This window comes from Dipodomys merriami, unplaced genomic scaffold (genome assembly GCF_024711535.1).
Source record: "Dipodomys merriami isolate MVZ:Mamm:240054 unplaced genomic scaffold, mDipMer1.0.p SCAF_551, whole genome shotgun sequence".
Classification (NCBI taxonomy): Eukaryota; Metazoa; Chordata; class Mammalia; order Rodentia; family Heteromyidae; genus Dipodomys; species Dipodomys merriami.
Genome location: NW_027206126.1, coordinates 69,372 through 82,421, shown reverse-complemented (window position 1 = coordinate 82,421; position 13,050 = coordinate 69,372). Strand labels below are relative to the sequence as shown.

At 45.5% G+C, this 13,050-nt stretch overlaps 1 protein-coding gene and 1 long non-coding RNA gene across 5 annotated transcripts in view; one reads left to right on the top strand and one right to left on the bottom strand.

The window, feature by feature from the left end:
- LOC138811958 (calcium/manganese antiporter SLC30A10-like) overlaps positions 1-13,050 on the top strand; it is a 40,983-nt gene that overhangs the window by 14,612 nt on the left and 13,321 nt on the right. The window contains exons 1-2 of one of the 4 annotated variants that reach the window (XM_069999906.1): positions 9,196-9,922; positions 10,624-10,701. In XM_069999906.1, coding sequence (XP_069856007.1) covers positions 9,280-9,922; positions 10,624-10,701 — 721 coding nt within the window. In that variant the 5' untranslated portion in view covers positions 9,196-9,279. The other 3 variants (XM_069999908.1, XM_069999910.1, XM_069999907.1) reach the window with 3 other exon arrangements.
- LOC138811959 (uncharacterized) lies at positions 8,236-9,477 on the bottom strand. Its single transcript, XR_011367527.1, has 2 exons — positions 9,195-9,477; positions 8,236-8,836 (listed from the first exon to the last, which is right to left on the bottom strand). It is a non-coding gene; the product is annotated as an uncharacterized lncRNA (long non-coding RNA).

Below are 13,050 nucleotides of genomic sequence, written 5' to 3'. Positions count from 1 at the left end.
CTGGGAAGGTGGCTCAGTGGTAGAGCGCTTGCTTTGCATGCATGAGGCCCTGGGTTCAATTCCTCAGCACCACATAAGCAGAAAAAAACCTGGAAGTGGTGCTGTGGCTCAAGTGGTAGAGTACTAGCCTTAAGCTAAAGAGCTGAGGGACAGCACCCAGGCCCAGAGTTTAGGCCCCACAACTGGGCTCCCTCCCAAAAATTATCATCTATCTATCTATCTATCTATCTATCTATCTATCTATCTATCTATCTATCTATCTATCTATCTATCTATCTAATCTGTCCTCTATTTTACTTATAGTTATTAGGTAAACTCCAGGGGAGTTTGTCTCCATTTTAAAATAACTTTTAGTTCATTTTACTTCCACTGGACAATTAAAAATTGTCCAAAAGCTGATTATCCCCACCCCCTCCATTCATCAATCCGGAGGAATTAGACTTCAATGGTATCAATAAGTAATGATGAACTTTGAGGGAGAAGTGTTTCTTAAATACCCAGTTCTGCCTCTGTTTTCCCCATTTCTCCCAGTAGCCATATCCCCTTTCAGATTCATGTTTAACTTACCTTCCTCTTCTAAACCTAGAGCATAGGAATTCCCTATGATTGAGTCTCTGGGGTGCCCTGTTGGCCTGGAGGAGGGAAGAGAACCACACACCAAAGCTAGTGTTCATGACCACCAGCAGGCCTCAGAGATTCTCAGATAGCATTGGCCTCTGCTCTCAATTGCATCAGACAGCCCAAAGACTATTTCTGCTTTCTCAACAACCTATATACAGGGTTGTCAGCCATGGACTAGCTTTTTTTTGGGGGGGGGGTAGGTTGTAGGGCCTGAACTCTGGGCTTGGGCACTGTCCCTCAGCTCTTCAGCTCAAGGCTAGTGCTTTACCACTTGAGCCACGAGCCACAGTGCCACTTCCAGCCTTTTCTGCTTATGTGATACAGAGGAATTGAACTCAGGGCTTCCTGCATGAAAGGCAAGCACTCTACCACTGAGCCCAGCTCCCATGGCCTAGCTTTTTAAAATTGTTGTTCATCTCCTCCTTTTATCATGAAAAAAAAAAAGAGAGTCAAATTTGAAGGGAATCTGCATTGTTCTCATAACCCAATGCTACCTTCATGGTTTACTGGAACCCATCCACCCTAAGACCATTCTTGGAAGTCTCTGCCATAGAGCAATTTTTGGCTTTGAAAGTATGCATTGCCCTGGGCAAAACCTTTTGCCCACTGCCTGAGTTGACTGTCTTGTTGGACTTACACTAAAACCCTAAGCTCCCCAGCTTGCAGATCCCTTGTATCTCTGACTCTGTTGGACATTACCTGGAGCCCTTGGACAGTGCTGAATAAAGCCTGCTCCTGTTCTGATCTATGGAGGTCTCTGTTCCCTTTCTTCCCTTTCATTAGCTTGACCTTGCATGTATGAGGCCCTGAGTTCAATTCCTCTGTATCACATAAGCAGAAAAGACTGGAAGTGGCGCTGTGGCTCAAGTGGTAGAGTGCTAGCCTTGAGCTAAAGATCTGAGGGACAGTGCCCAGGCCTAAAGTTCAGGCCCTATGACCAACAAAAATAAAAAATAAAAAGCTAGGCCATGGCTGACATTCTTGTATTCAAGTCAAAAAATCTCTCAAATTTAATGTGTTTTCAAGTCCTCTGAGGGGGAAAACCCTCCACATTATCCTCAATGCTACCTAGAAATTGATAATATGGATCAGTCCCTAATTACTGGGGAGGTGAAGGTAGGTCTGAGGCCTGCCTGGACTAAAGCATGACACTCTATCTGGGAATGTGGTTTAGCATGCATGAAGCCCTTGGTTTGATTCCTTAGTACCACATACACAGAAAAGGCATGAAGTGGTGCTGTGGCTCAAGTGGTAGAGGGCTAGCCTTGCACAAAAGAAGTTTGAGACAACACCCAGGTCCTGAGTTCAAGCCCCAGGACTGGCAAAAAAATTAACTAACTGCTATACAGAGACATAAAAATTGTACACATCAATGGGATAATTAGTATTTTGATACTGGTATCACTGCATAATGTTTCAATCAAGTTACAAACATTTACCATTTCTTTGTGGTTGAGAAGCACCATTATTGTTGTTCAGTCACTTCACTGTACCATTGTTACCAGAACCTCTTGTTTGTGTCTAACTGTAACAACTCAGTACTCAGTGATCAATCTTTTCCCATGCCTCTCCCTTGTACTCTTCCCGGGCTCTGCTAACCACACTCCACTCTCCACTTTGGAGACAAAGTTTGTTAGAGTCCACATAGGAATGAGATCATGCTGTGGTACTTGTCTTTCTGTGTCTGGCTCATTCCACCATGTGGAATAGTGAAATGAGAATGGGGAAACTCAAATTACAAACTGCTATGCTATGGTGTCTTTCACGTTTTCTTTTGCATTTCTATTATTAAACCTGACCTAGTAAGGGGTTTCATCCTAACCTTCCAAGTCCTCTTAAAGTGATTGCAAAATTAAAATGACTTAGTCAATATTTTATTTAATGAGTTGTATTATTTGATGTTACAATGGGGTAGGTTTCTTTTTTTAAATATAAGTTTATTGCCATTAACTTTGTTGCACAGCCAGGCACTGGTGGCTCACACCTGTAATCCTAGCTATTCAGGAGGCTGAGATCTGAGGATCATGGTGTCAAAGCCAGCCTGGGCAGGAAAGTCTGTGAGACTCTTCTCCAATAAAGCACTAGAAAACCAGAAGTAGCATTGTAGCTCAAGTGGTAGAGTGTTCACCTTGAGCTGAAGAGCTGAGGGGCAGCACCCAGTCCTAGAGTTCAAGCCCCATGACCGACAAAAATAGAAAAAAAAAAGTTTGTTGCACAGAGGGATTACCATTTCATAAATCAAGTAATGAGTACATTTCTTTTTTGGATAGTATCACCCTTTCCTTCATTTTCCCTTGTTTTCCCCTTCTTGTCCCTGCCCACAAGTTACATAGCTCATTTTCCACACGGAGTCTGCAGAACACCATGACTGAGCATATGTCTGTTGAACATCCCTCTCTTGATGCCCACTTAAAATGACAAAATATTTTTTTTTTTAAAGAGCAAAACCAACCACCACCACCACCAACAAAAATGCATGTTTCCCTTTCCTGGAATTTGTTTCAATAAATACTATTTTAAATGTTCAGAGGAGTTGTGCCTTTGGGTTCTTCCCCCAAGAGTATGTTCCTTTAGTCTGTGTGTGAATATCTAGAGCCTTGTATAAGTTATCGCATCCAGTTGTAGTTTAGATCTAGCGTCCACATATGAGAGAAAACATGCGCCATTGGTCTGTGAGATTGGCTTACCTCACTTAACATGGTTTGTTCTAGGTCTATTCATTTCCTTGCAAATGCCATAATGCTAAACGGATGAGTAAAACTCCATTGTGTATAGGTCTTGCATTTTACTGACCCACGCATCTATTGTAGGACATCTGGGCTGTTTCCATAACTTGGCTCTTGTGACTTGTGTTACCAGTGAACACGGATGTGCAAGTGCCTTTACCGTATCCTCACTTGTACTATTCTGGATAGTGTTAGGAAAGACCAAGCATATGAAAGCAGAGAAAGAAGGCCAGACACCTCAACAGATCAAATCAGATTTCATTCATCACTGGTGAGGGGTGCCAAGTACCACCCAGCAGAGTCTAGGATACAAGGGGCGTAGAAAGTGGACAGTCCAGGGTATGAGTTCAAGTCAAACAAGGGAGTCAACTCAGGCAACTGGCAAAACTGAGTTCTACCTGGGGAAATGTATACTTTCAGAGAGATGAGGATTTTCCAAAAATTGTTTCAAGACCAAAACTTCTAAGAATGGCCCTGGGAGGATGGGGGTAGTTAGTGGTCAAGTGGGCCTATCAGATAGGGCTGGTATTCTTTATCAGTTCAAGGGGGTAGTGTTCATTTCAAGAACAAACAAGCCAACCACTGGTGACTCAGGCCTGTAATCCTAGCTACTCGAGAGTCTGAGATCTGAGGATTGCAGTTGGAAGCCAGCCTGGGCAGAAAACTCCATGAGACTCTTTTGTTTGTTTTGTTTTTGGGTCCGGTCGTGGGGCCTGAATTCTGGGCCTGGGCACTGTCCCTCAGCTCTTCAGCTCAAGGCTAGCACTCTACCACTTGAGCCACAGTGCTACTTCTGGCTTTTTTCTTTTTGCTTATGTGGTGCTGAGGAATCAAACCCAGGGCCTCATGCATGCAAGGCAAGCACTCTACCACTGAGCCACCTTCCCAGCCCTCCATGAGACTCTTATCTCCCATAAGCGACTCAAAAAAGCCAGAAGTGGCACTGTGGCTCAAGTGGTAAATGCTAGCCTTGAGCAAAAAGAATCTCAGGGACAGCACTCAGGCCCAGAGTTCAAGCCCCAGGACCAGAGAAAGAAAGAAAGAAAGAACGAAAGAAAGAAAGAACGAAAGAAAGAAAGAAAGAAAGAAAGAAAGAAAGGAAGGAAGGAAGGAAGGAAGGAAGGAAGGAAGGAAGGAAGGAAGGAAGGAAGGAAGGAAGGAAGGAAGACGAACAAGCATTGTTTTTGAGAAACCATGGAGGTGCCTTTAAGTAAGGACATTTGATAAATTGACCAGCACAGCTCTGAATTCAGAATGGAGCTCATTCCTTCTAGGAAGATGCACATCGTGTTGCTGTGTCTCATCTTCACCAGCAACCCTTTAAAAGTGGTATTGACCACTGATTAGTGTTCATCTTCGTATCATATGCCTCTATCATTAAGAATCTCTTAGCTGAGTGCTGGTAGCTCATGCTTGTAATCCTAGCTGCTCAGGAGGCTGAAATATGAGGAGCACAGTTTGAAGCCAGCCCTGGCAGAAAATTCTGTGAGACTCTTATCTCCAATTAACCAGCAAAAAGCCATGGTAGAGCTGTGGCTCAAATGGGAAAGTGCCAGCCTTGAGCAAAAACTAAAGGACATCACCCAGGCCGGAGTTCTCTGTTTCTGTCTCCTTGTCTCTGTCTCTGTCTGTTTGTCTCTGTCTCTGTCTCTGTTTCTCTCTCACACACACATACAATGAATCTCTTACATTTAGGGTATCCTGAAAAACAGTGAAGGGAAAATGCCTACTTGGGGCACATTAAGTACACTATTACTTTGTATCAACCAAAGTGGTACATATACATATGCATATACATATACATATATGTTCTTCAATGAAAAACTGAGTTTATTCCCAAGATTCTTCAGCTCCCTGTAGAAAGGATTTCCTTTTGTCAAATCTTTACACATCTGGAGATGGGCCGATGGTGGGGGATCTCTACTATGGGAAACCACCTTTTAAAGACTTGGAATATTTTGGACAAGATGTCCATCCTCTCTCCTGAAGGCAAATATCATCTCTTTTATAATTTTTATTTGTGCAATTATACAATTATGCATATAAGTTACTTTGATCAAATTCATCTCATTATTATTCTTTATCTTCTCCTCCCTGTTAAAGCAATGCAATAGGGCTTTGTTATTCTATTTCCATGTGTGTGTATGAAGAGCTTTGATCATACTTCATCTTCTCCTTCTCTTTTCACCCCACCCCTTCCCATGGGGGAACATATCTCACCAGGAGAGTCCTGAAAAGAAACCACCACCAACAACAACAAAATAAAGCTGCTTTCTTAATTTCTTTAAATGTAATTTGATTGTTATTATTGAGGCATTGAACAGAAGAATTACCATTTCATAAGTCAGGTAATGAGTAAAATTCTTTTTTTTTTTTAAACCTCTGTATATGTCTGAAGGTAGTGAGGACTGGAACTACAGCAGGAGAAGAGAGGACCATTGGGAAGGGGACATTTCCAAGTATGGCTTATCTTTAGGGTAGGAGGGGATCTCTCAGGAGTGTCTTTTTTTTTAATTTTTTTATTGTGGTTTTTTTTTTTTTGGTCCAGTTGTGGGGCCTGAACTCTGGGCCTGGCCACTGTCCCTCAGCTCTTCAGCTCAAAGCTAGCGCTCTACCACTTGAGCCACAGTGCCACTTCTGGCTTTTTTCTTTTTGCTTATGTGGTGCTGAGGAATCGAACCCAGGGCCTCATGCATGCAAGGCAAGCGTTCTACCACTGAGCCACCTTCCCAGCCCTTTTATTGTGAAAATACCGTACAGAGGGGTTACAATTACATGAGCTAGGTAATGAGTACATTTCTTATCAAGCATTGTTGCCTCCTCCTTTGTTTCCCCTTCTTATCCCTTCCCATCTCCCCCCTCCCCGCCATTTCCCTCCCCCACCTCTCCTCCCCATGAGTAAAATTCTTTTCGGATAATGTCACCCCTTCCTTCACTATCTCTACCCTCTAAACCTGCCCCCTCTCTGGCTCAGTTTTCCTCTCTCATCCCTGCTTATAAGTTACATAGTTCTTTTTTCCACACAGCATATGCTGAATACCATGATGGCATTTGTTCACTCTTCCTCCCTCCCCATTTTGCTTTAGAAAGTTCTTTTAAAAAGTTATTTCTGGGGCAAATGCCAGTGTAGAAATAGTTTTAGTGTCAAGATCTCTGAATTTGTGACTCACGGTATGTTTTAAGTTTTGCAACGAAAAACGTGAACTTAGACTTTTTTTCATTTGTTTTGTTATGGAGGTGCTGACCAGTGCAGCTCAAGACTACTTTTAAGAGAGGATAAATGAGTTTATTGCTGATGACAGGAATCAGGCTAGTGCTGGAAAGAAGTTTGAATCCTGAGGGAGGGTGAAGTGGACTGACCCTCTGGACAAAGTCATGGATGGTGACCAAGTATCTTAAAAGCAGGAGTTTATTGGATTGACTGGCCGGGGCTGACTCAACTTGGGAATGAGCAGCCTTGAACTCAAATAGCTCAGGGTTTATAAAGGCAAAAAATGCTTTCTTTTAGAGTAGATGCAAACAAGGTGATATACAGAAGCAGAACTTAGATGTTATTTTGCAAGCACGTAAATCACAACCATTCCTGAAACAATTAAAACCATAAATACCCCTGTAACCATTTCTTGATCTTTAAGAAATGGGTGTTTTTGTTTCAAAACTACTAGTTACAGAAAAGGGGGCAGACTTCCCCTCGCCCCTGGTCTGGAGGGTCCCCATGGTGGATATTGATGGTTTTGCTACTACTTAATGAATTCCGGTAACTGGGTGTTTAACTCACTAATTTACTTCAAGCCTTTATCTTTGGAATTTCTCCTTTTAATGACTAGCCTTGAGTTTTTTTGTTTTCTACAGGGAGATCCTATCTTTCAAGTTTGGCCCTATTCTTAAAAATCAATAATTTTATTCTGTCTCTAATTTCACATTTTATATTCTTTTTAGGGGGTCAGCATAAGGGGAGATCCTGGGCTTTATACAAACTGGTTGCATACAAAGTGGGCATTCATTAGATATACAAAAGGTCAGGAGGGAAATTCTGACCAGGTGGGCAATTCCTTTATAGTTGTACAGAAATCATGGCACCAACCATGATCTTCAGATCTCAGCCTCCTGAGGAGCTAGGATTACAGGTGTGAGCCACCAGCGCCCGGCCCTGAATTATTTTTAAAATGCCTTGTGGGTGGGGTGCCCTGTTGGCACATGCCTGAAATCCTAGCTATTCTGGAGGCTGAGATCTGAGGATGGTGGTTCTAAGCCAGCCCCAGCAGGAAAATGCAGGAGACACTCATCTCCAATAAACTACTCATAAAGAGCCAGAAGTGGTACTTTGGCTCAAGTGGTAGAGTGCTAGCCTTAAGCAAAAGGAGCTCAGGGATAGTGCCCAGGTCTTGAGTTCAAGGCCCAAGACTGCCAAAAACATAAATATAAACAAACAAACAAAAAACCTAGCCTTATGGGCGTCCTGCTATGCATTCAGACAGCCCCTAACATACATTCCAGCAACAGCCCCGAGGGCCACTTTCCTGCAGCTAGATGGTGGAAGGGCTCTTCTACTTAAGTTTTACCACAAAGGCATTAAAATGATGTAATTAGTATAAGGTGGGTGTGAAGAAGACCATGGGAGTGAGTGGAACTTTCTCTTTAATGTCTTATTCTTATTTATTTTGTCGGTCGTGGGGCTTGAACTTTGGGCCTGGGCGCTGTCCCTGAACTCTTCAACTCACAGCTAGCATTCTATCACTTGAGCCACAGCACCACTGCTAGTTTTCTGAGTTGTTTATTGGAGATAAGAGTCCCTCAGACTTTCTTGCCCGGGCTGGCTTTGAACAGCGATCTTCAGATCTCAGCCTCCTGAGTAGTTCGGATTACAGGTGTGAGCCACTGGCGCCCGTTTTTTTTTTTTTTAAAATTTTTATTTTATTGTACAGATGCTGTACAGAGGGGTTTCTTTAATGTCTTTGGTGGAGAATGAGACAAGTCCATTGAGGTGGCTGGCCCTGGTGTGGCTGTTTTGTTTCTGGTCAAGAGACTTTTGTTTGCCACAGAACGGATGAGCATCTGAGTGTTGGGTGTAAGCCTGCATGTATGTCTGTGCCCCGCAGGAGGAGAAGGGCACCAGGATAACAGTGCCAGGAGAGGGTCACAGAGATGGTCCCAGCCTTCTTCATGAAGTCAGTGAGGAAGAAGAGAGGAGCGATCTGGTGATCTCACCACCGGTGGTGGCGTCAGCAGGGTACCAAGCGATGGCTGAACTCACATTCAATAAAACAGAAAGGCAGGCAGAGCCCTGAGAGGCAGGGTTGGCCCAAGTTCACGCTCCTGGGCCTTACGAGGCGGAGGGTTAATGGGGAAATCTATACAGCAACCCGAGACTGGGCACGTATGCACAGGTGTCCACGTCCACCACCAACGGGAACACGCCCATGGACAGTCAAGGTCTTGGACAATCAGGCTGGGCAAGGCCATTGGCCATTGGGGGGAAAAAGGAGGACCTGGAGAAGAGGGAAAGGAGGTGGTGAATCCCACCGCTGCTTTTGGGGGGCCTCTATGAAGAGTGACATCCCACAGGCTCCCCTCCACCCCTTCCTCCCAGCAGCCCAGGTTGGAAAGGCCCTTGGCTGGGTGGCGAGGGAGGAGGCCCCGGGGGCGGAGGGAGGAGACCTGAGGCCTTTCAGCCACTCCCATAGACTCTGGACTGCCGGTGGGGGTGGGGGGACTGGGGTGGCTCTGCCTCCGCCTTATAAAGCAGCGTCTGGGCAGGGCGCGCGGGCGGGGAAGCCCTGGAGGCGGGGTGCCAGGCCCCAGTGGAGTCGGGGAGGGGGCGGTCACCGTGCGCGGGGGGCCCCCCACCTGTGGCGCGGGGCTTGGCGGCGCTGGCCGGGGAGCAGCGGGAGGGCCGGACGCGGCGGCGGGTTGGGGCCGCCGGGCTGCAGCCATGGGCCGTTACTCGGGCAAGACGTGCCGGCTGCTCTTCATGCTGGTCCTCACCGTGGTGTTCTTCGTGGCCGAGCTGGTGTCGGGCTACCTGGGCAACTCGATCGCGCTGCTGTCCGACTCCTTCAACATGCTGTCGGATCTGATCTCGCTGTGCGTGGGGCTGAGCGCCGGTTACATCGCGCGGCGCCCTGGCCGGGGCTCCCGGGCCACCTTCGGCTACGCGCGCGCCGAGGTGGTGGGCGCGCTCAGCAACGCCGTCTTCCTCACCGCGCTCTGCTTCACCATCTTCGTGCAGGCCGTGCTGCGCCTCGCCCGGCCCGAGCGCATGGACGACCCCGAGCTGGTGCTCATCGTCGGCGCCCTGGGGCTGGCCGTCAACCTGGTGGGGCTGCTCATCTTCCAGGACTGCGCCGCCTGGTTCTCCTGCTGCGTCCCGGGCCTCCGCCGCCGCCGCCTGCAGCAGCAGCAGCAGCAGCGACAGCTGGACCAGGGGGGTGCTTCGGGGGGACCCCAGGGCACGGAGGGCCAGCAGGATGCGGTGACCCCGAGCGTCCCCGGCTCTGACTCCGCTGTGACCTTCCGGGGGGCTTCGGTGGAGAGCAAGCAGGAGAAGGGGGCGACCGTTTTCTCAAATGTAGCAGGTGCCTTTCGGTTGCATCCTTTGGACGGCTTTGCCCTTCCCTCCTCCTCCTCCTCTCTTCCTCTTCCTCCATCCTCTGTCTCCCTCCTCCCTCCTGGTCCCTTCCTCCTCACCCCACGCCTTTTTCTTCCTGTCAGTATTTCTTCCTTCCTTTCTTTTTCTTTTTTATACTCTTTGCACCCGCGTGACCTCTCTTCTCCTAACAGTATATATTCCCCCCTAATGACTTGAATTTCCTCCTCGATTTTGCGTTCTCGTTTGTCATTTGTCTTCCTCTAGTCTCTCTGTGTGTGGAAGTTATCGATTTTCTTAGGAATCAGTTCTTCTTCTTGAGCAATACAGAACACTCCTCCTCCTCCCGCCTCCCTTTCATCGATTACTGTCTGAACTTTGTTTCCCTCCTCCCCCTTTGGCCACCCTCTAGTTTCTGGGTTTTGGGGTGGGGATGGGCTCCCCAGTTATTCTTTTTTGGTTTTAATTGGAAAGGAAGTGTGAATGAAATCCAAAGCTGGACCACAAGTCCTTTTAGGGTCAAGGGGTACTATTGGGGTGTGTGTGCGTGTGTGTGTGTGTGTGACAGAAAGGGGGTGGAGTTCCCATATGCTAGTAGGAGTTTGAAATAACAAAACTTTATTTTGAGTCCATTGGTTCTTTTTGCTTGTAGAACTTATACACAACACAAGGTTTCTTCTTTGAATGCAGGTGATTCCCTGAGCACCCAGAATGAGCTGGAAGAGACTATGAAAAAGGAGAAAAAGTCTGAAGCCCTGAATATCCGAGGTAGGATTGACTTTGGGTCCATTTGAAATCCTTTCCAAATGTGTGTTCTGCTCTCCACTTCTGTTTGACTTTGAATAAGTCAATGATGTGTTGGAAAGTAGGCCCGTTGCCTGCACAGACTATGACCTGGGTGTCTTACCTAATGGATGCATTGATTTGGAAGGAGAAACTAGTTGCTAATGATTTATCTTTGCTCTTGTTGTGCCCAACATATTGCCCCTGCTCCTGAGTTCCATATAGCACTGTCATCTTGCTACTCCACTCAATTTTGCACATCCATGGATATTGCTGATGTATAATACAGCCTGTTGTTTGTTTGTTTGTTTATTGTCAGTTGTGGGGCTTGAACTCAGAGCCTGAGTGCTGTTCTTGAGCTCTATGCTAGCATTCTACCACTTCGAGTGCCATTCCTGGTTTTCTTGTGGTTCATTGTAGATAAAGTGTCATGGACTTCCCTGCCTGGGCAGGCTTTGAACCACAGTCCTCAGATCTCAGCCTTCTTAGTAGCTAGGATTACCACCAGCACCCAGTTTAATCCCCAATCTTAACTTTGAGAATTGCAGTGAAGTATAAGGTGAAGGTTAATCCTTTACTTTCATATGGTTTGGGAAAAGTGTGGAATGAGAATTAGATGAAAATAATATAATGAAAAGAGAATAATCCAGGAGGCATTCTTTCTAGTTTAGGAAGTCTCACACCTGACATAAAGTCATTCTTAGAATGGACTTACAGGAGGAAAATATCCAGAAATCAGTATACAGTAGCCCTGAAAAAATTGCAAAATGAATTCACTTTTCTAAAGTGAATAGTGGTAGATCTATTTGAGAGAATCTGTAATGAAAAGTCATCATCCTTTAATATATCTTTCTTTCTTAAGTTCCAGTTTAAATACACATCTGTCTTTTTTTTTTGATAGTTGTGAGGCTTGAACTCATAACTGTGGGCACTGTCATTGAGCCTCTTTGTGTTCAAGGCTAGCACTACCACTTGAGCCACAGCACCACTTCCAGTTTTTGAGTGGTTAATTGAAGATAAAAGGCTTACCAGGACTTTTCTGTCCAGGGCTGGCTTTGAATAGAGATCCTCACAACTCAGCCTCCTGAGTAACTGGGATTAAAGGTGTGAGCTACTGGAGCCTGATGTCTTTTTTTTTTGGTATATTTTTTTATTGTAAAAATACTGTACAGAGGGGTTATAGTTACATGAGCAAGGTAATGAGTACATTTCCTATCCAGCATTGCTGCCTGCTCCTCCTTTGTTTTTCCCCTACCATCCCTTCCCTCCCACCTCCACAACTCCCCTTCCCCCCTTGCTGAAGTTGTAAAGACGCATAGTGTCTTGTACATCTCATTGTTACAATGGGTCAACCTGTATTCCTATTTAAGCATTTTGTTTTTTTCCCTCCCCTCCCCAAGTTAACGAAGTGTATGTACAAGATGCAGGGCACTGGGATCAACTACAGTGAAAACAGGTGTTATACCATGGGGGAGGAACATACAAAGAAACAAAAAAAGTCACATAGTACATTATAAATATGTTAGAAACAATACTTATGTCCCTATCTTGGGGTTCATTTTGGTGCCTGATTTCTATCTAAGTTTTTTAAGGTAAAATTTGCTATGGTAGCACTTTACCCTTTTAAAACACGGGTAATTACCTTCATTTTTGTGTTACAGAGTTTAGAGAAAGAATAGGTAAGCATAAAGAAGAAAGGACAGTAGATAGGATAGATCATGACCTTATTTCAGAAGTTTGTATGATCTTACTAATTTGGGATGTGTGTGTGTGTGTGTGTGTGTGTGTAAGTGTGTGTGCATGTGTGCGCGCATTGGGCTCAAACACTGGGCCTAGTGCATGCCAGGCAGTTGCTCTATCATTGAGCTATATTCTCTTAGTTCTACATGATGGGGACACACTAATCTTTAGTCTACAACTGTACCTAGCCAAATATTCATTCCAGACAGATTTTCGGAAGTGCACCTGGCAGAGGTGAAGAATATAGTGGCCAAAAAGTTGGAATTTGGCAACTGCCTAGGTTTGAGGCCTGGCTCTGGCACTTAAGGACTACCCAGATTAGGGCATATTCTTGAATCTCTTCAGGACTTAGGGTCCCTTATTTTTTATTTTTATTTTTTGCCAGTCCTAGCACTTGAACTCAAGGCCTGGGCACTGTCCCCAAGCTTCTTTTGCTCAAGGCTGGCACTCTACCACTTGAGCCACAGTGCCACTTCTGGCTCTTTCTGTTTATGTGGTACTGAAGAATTGAACCCAGGGCCTCATGTATAGTAGGTAAGCACTCTTACCACTGAGCCACATCCCCAGCTCCTCTCATTTTTTTAAAATGAGGAT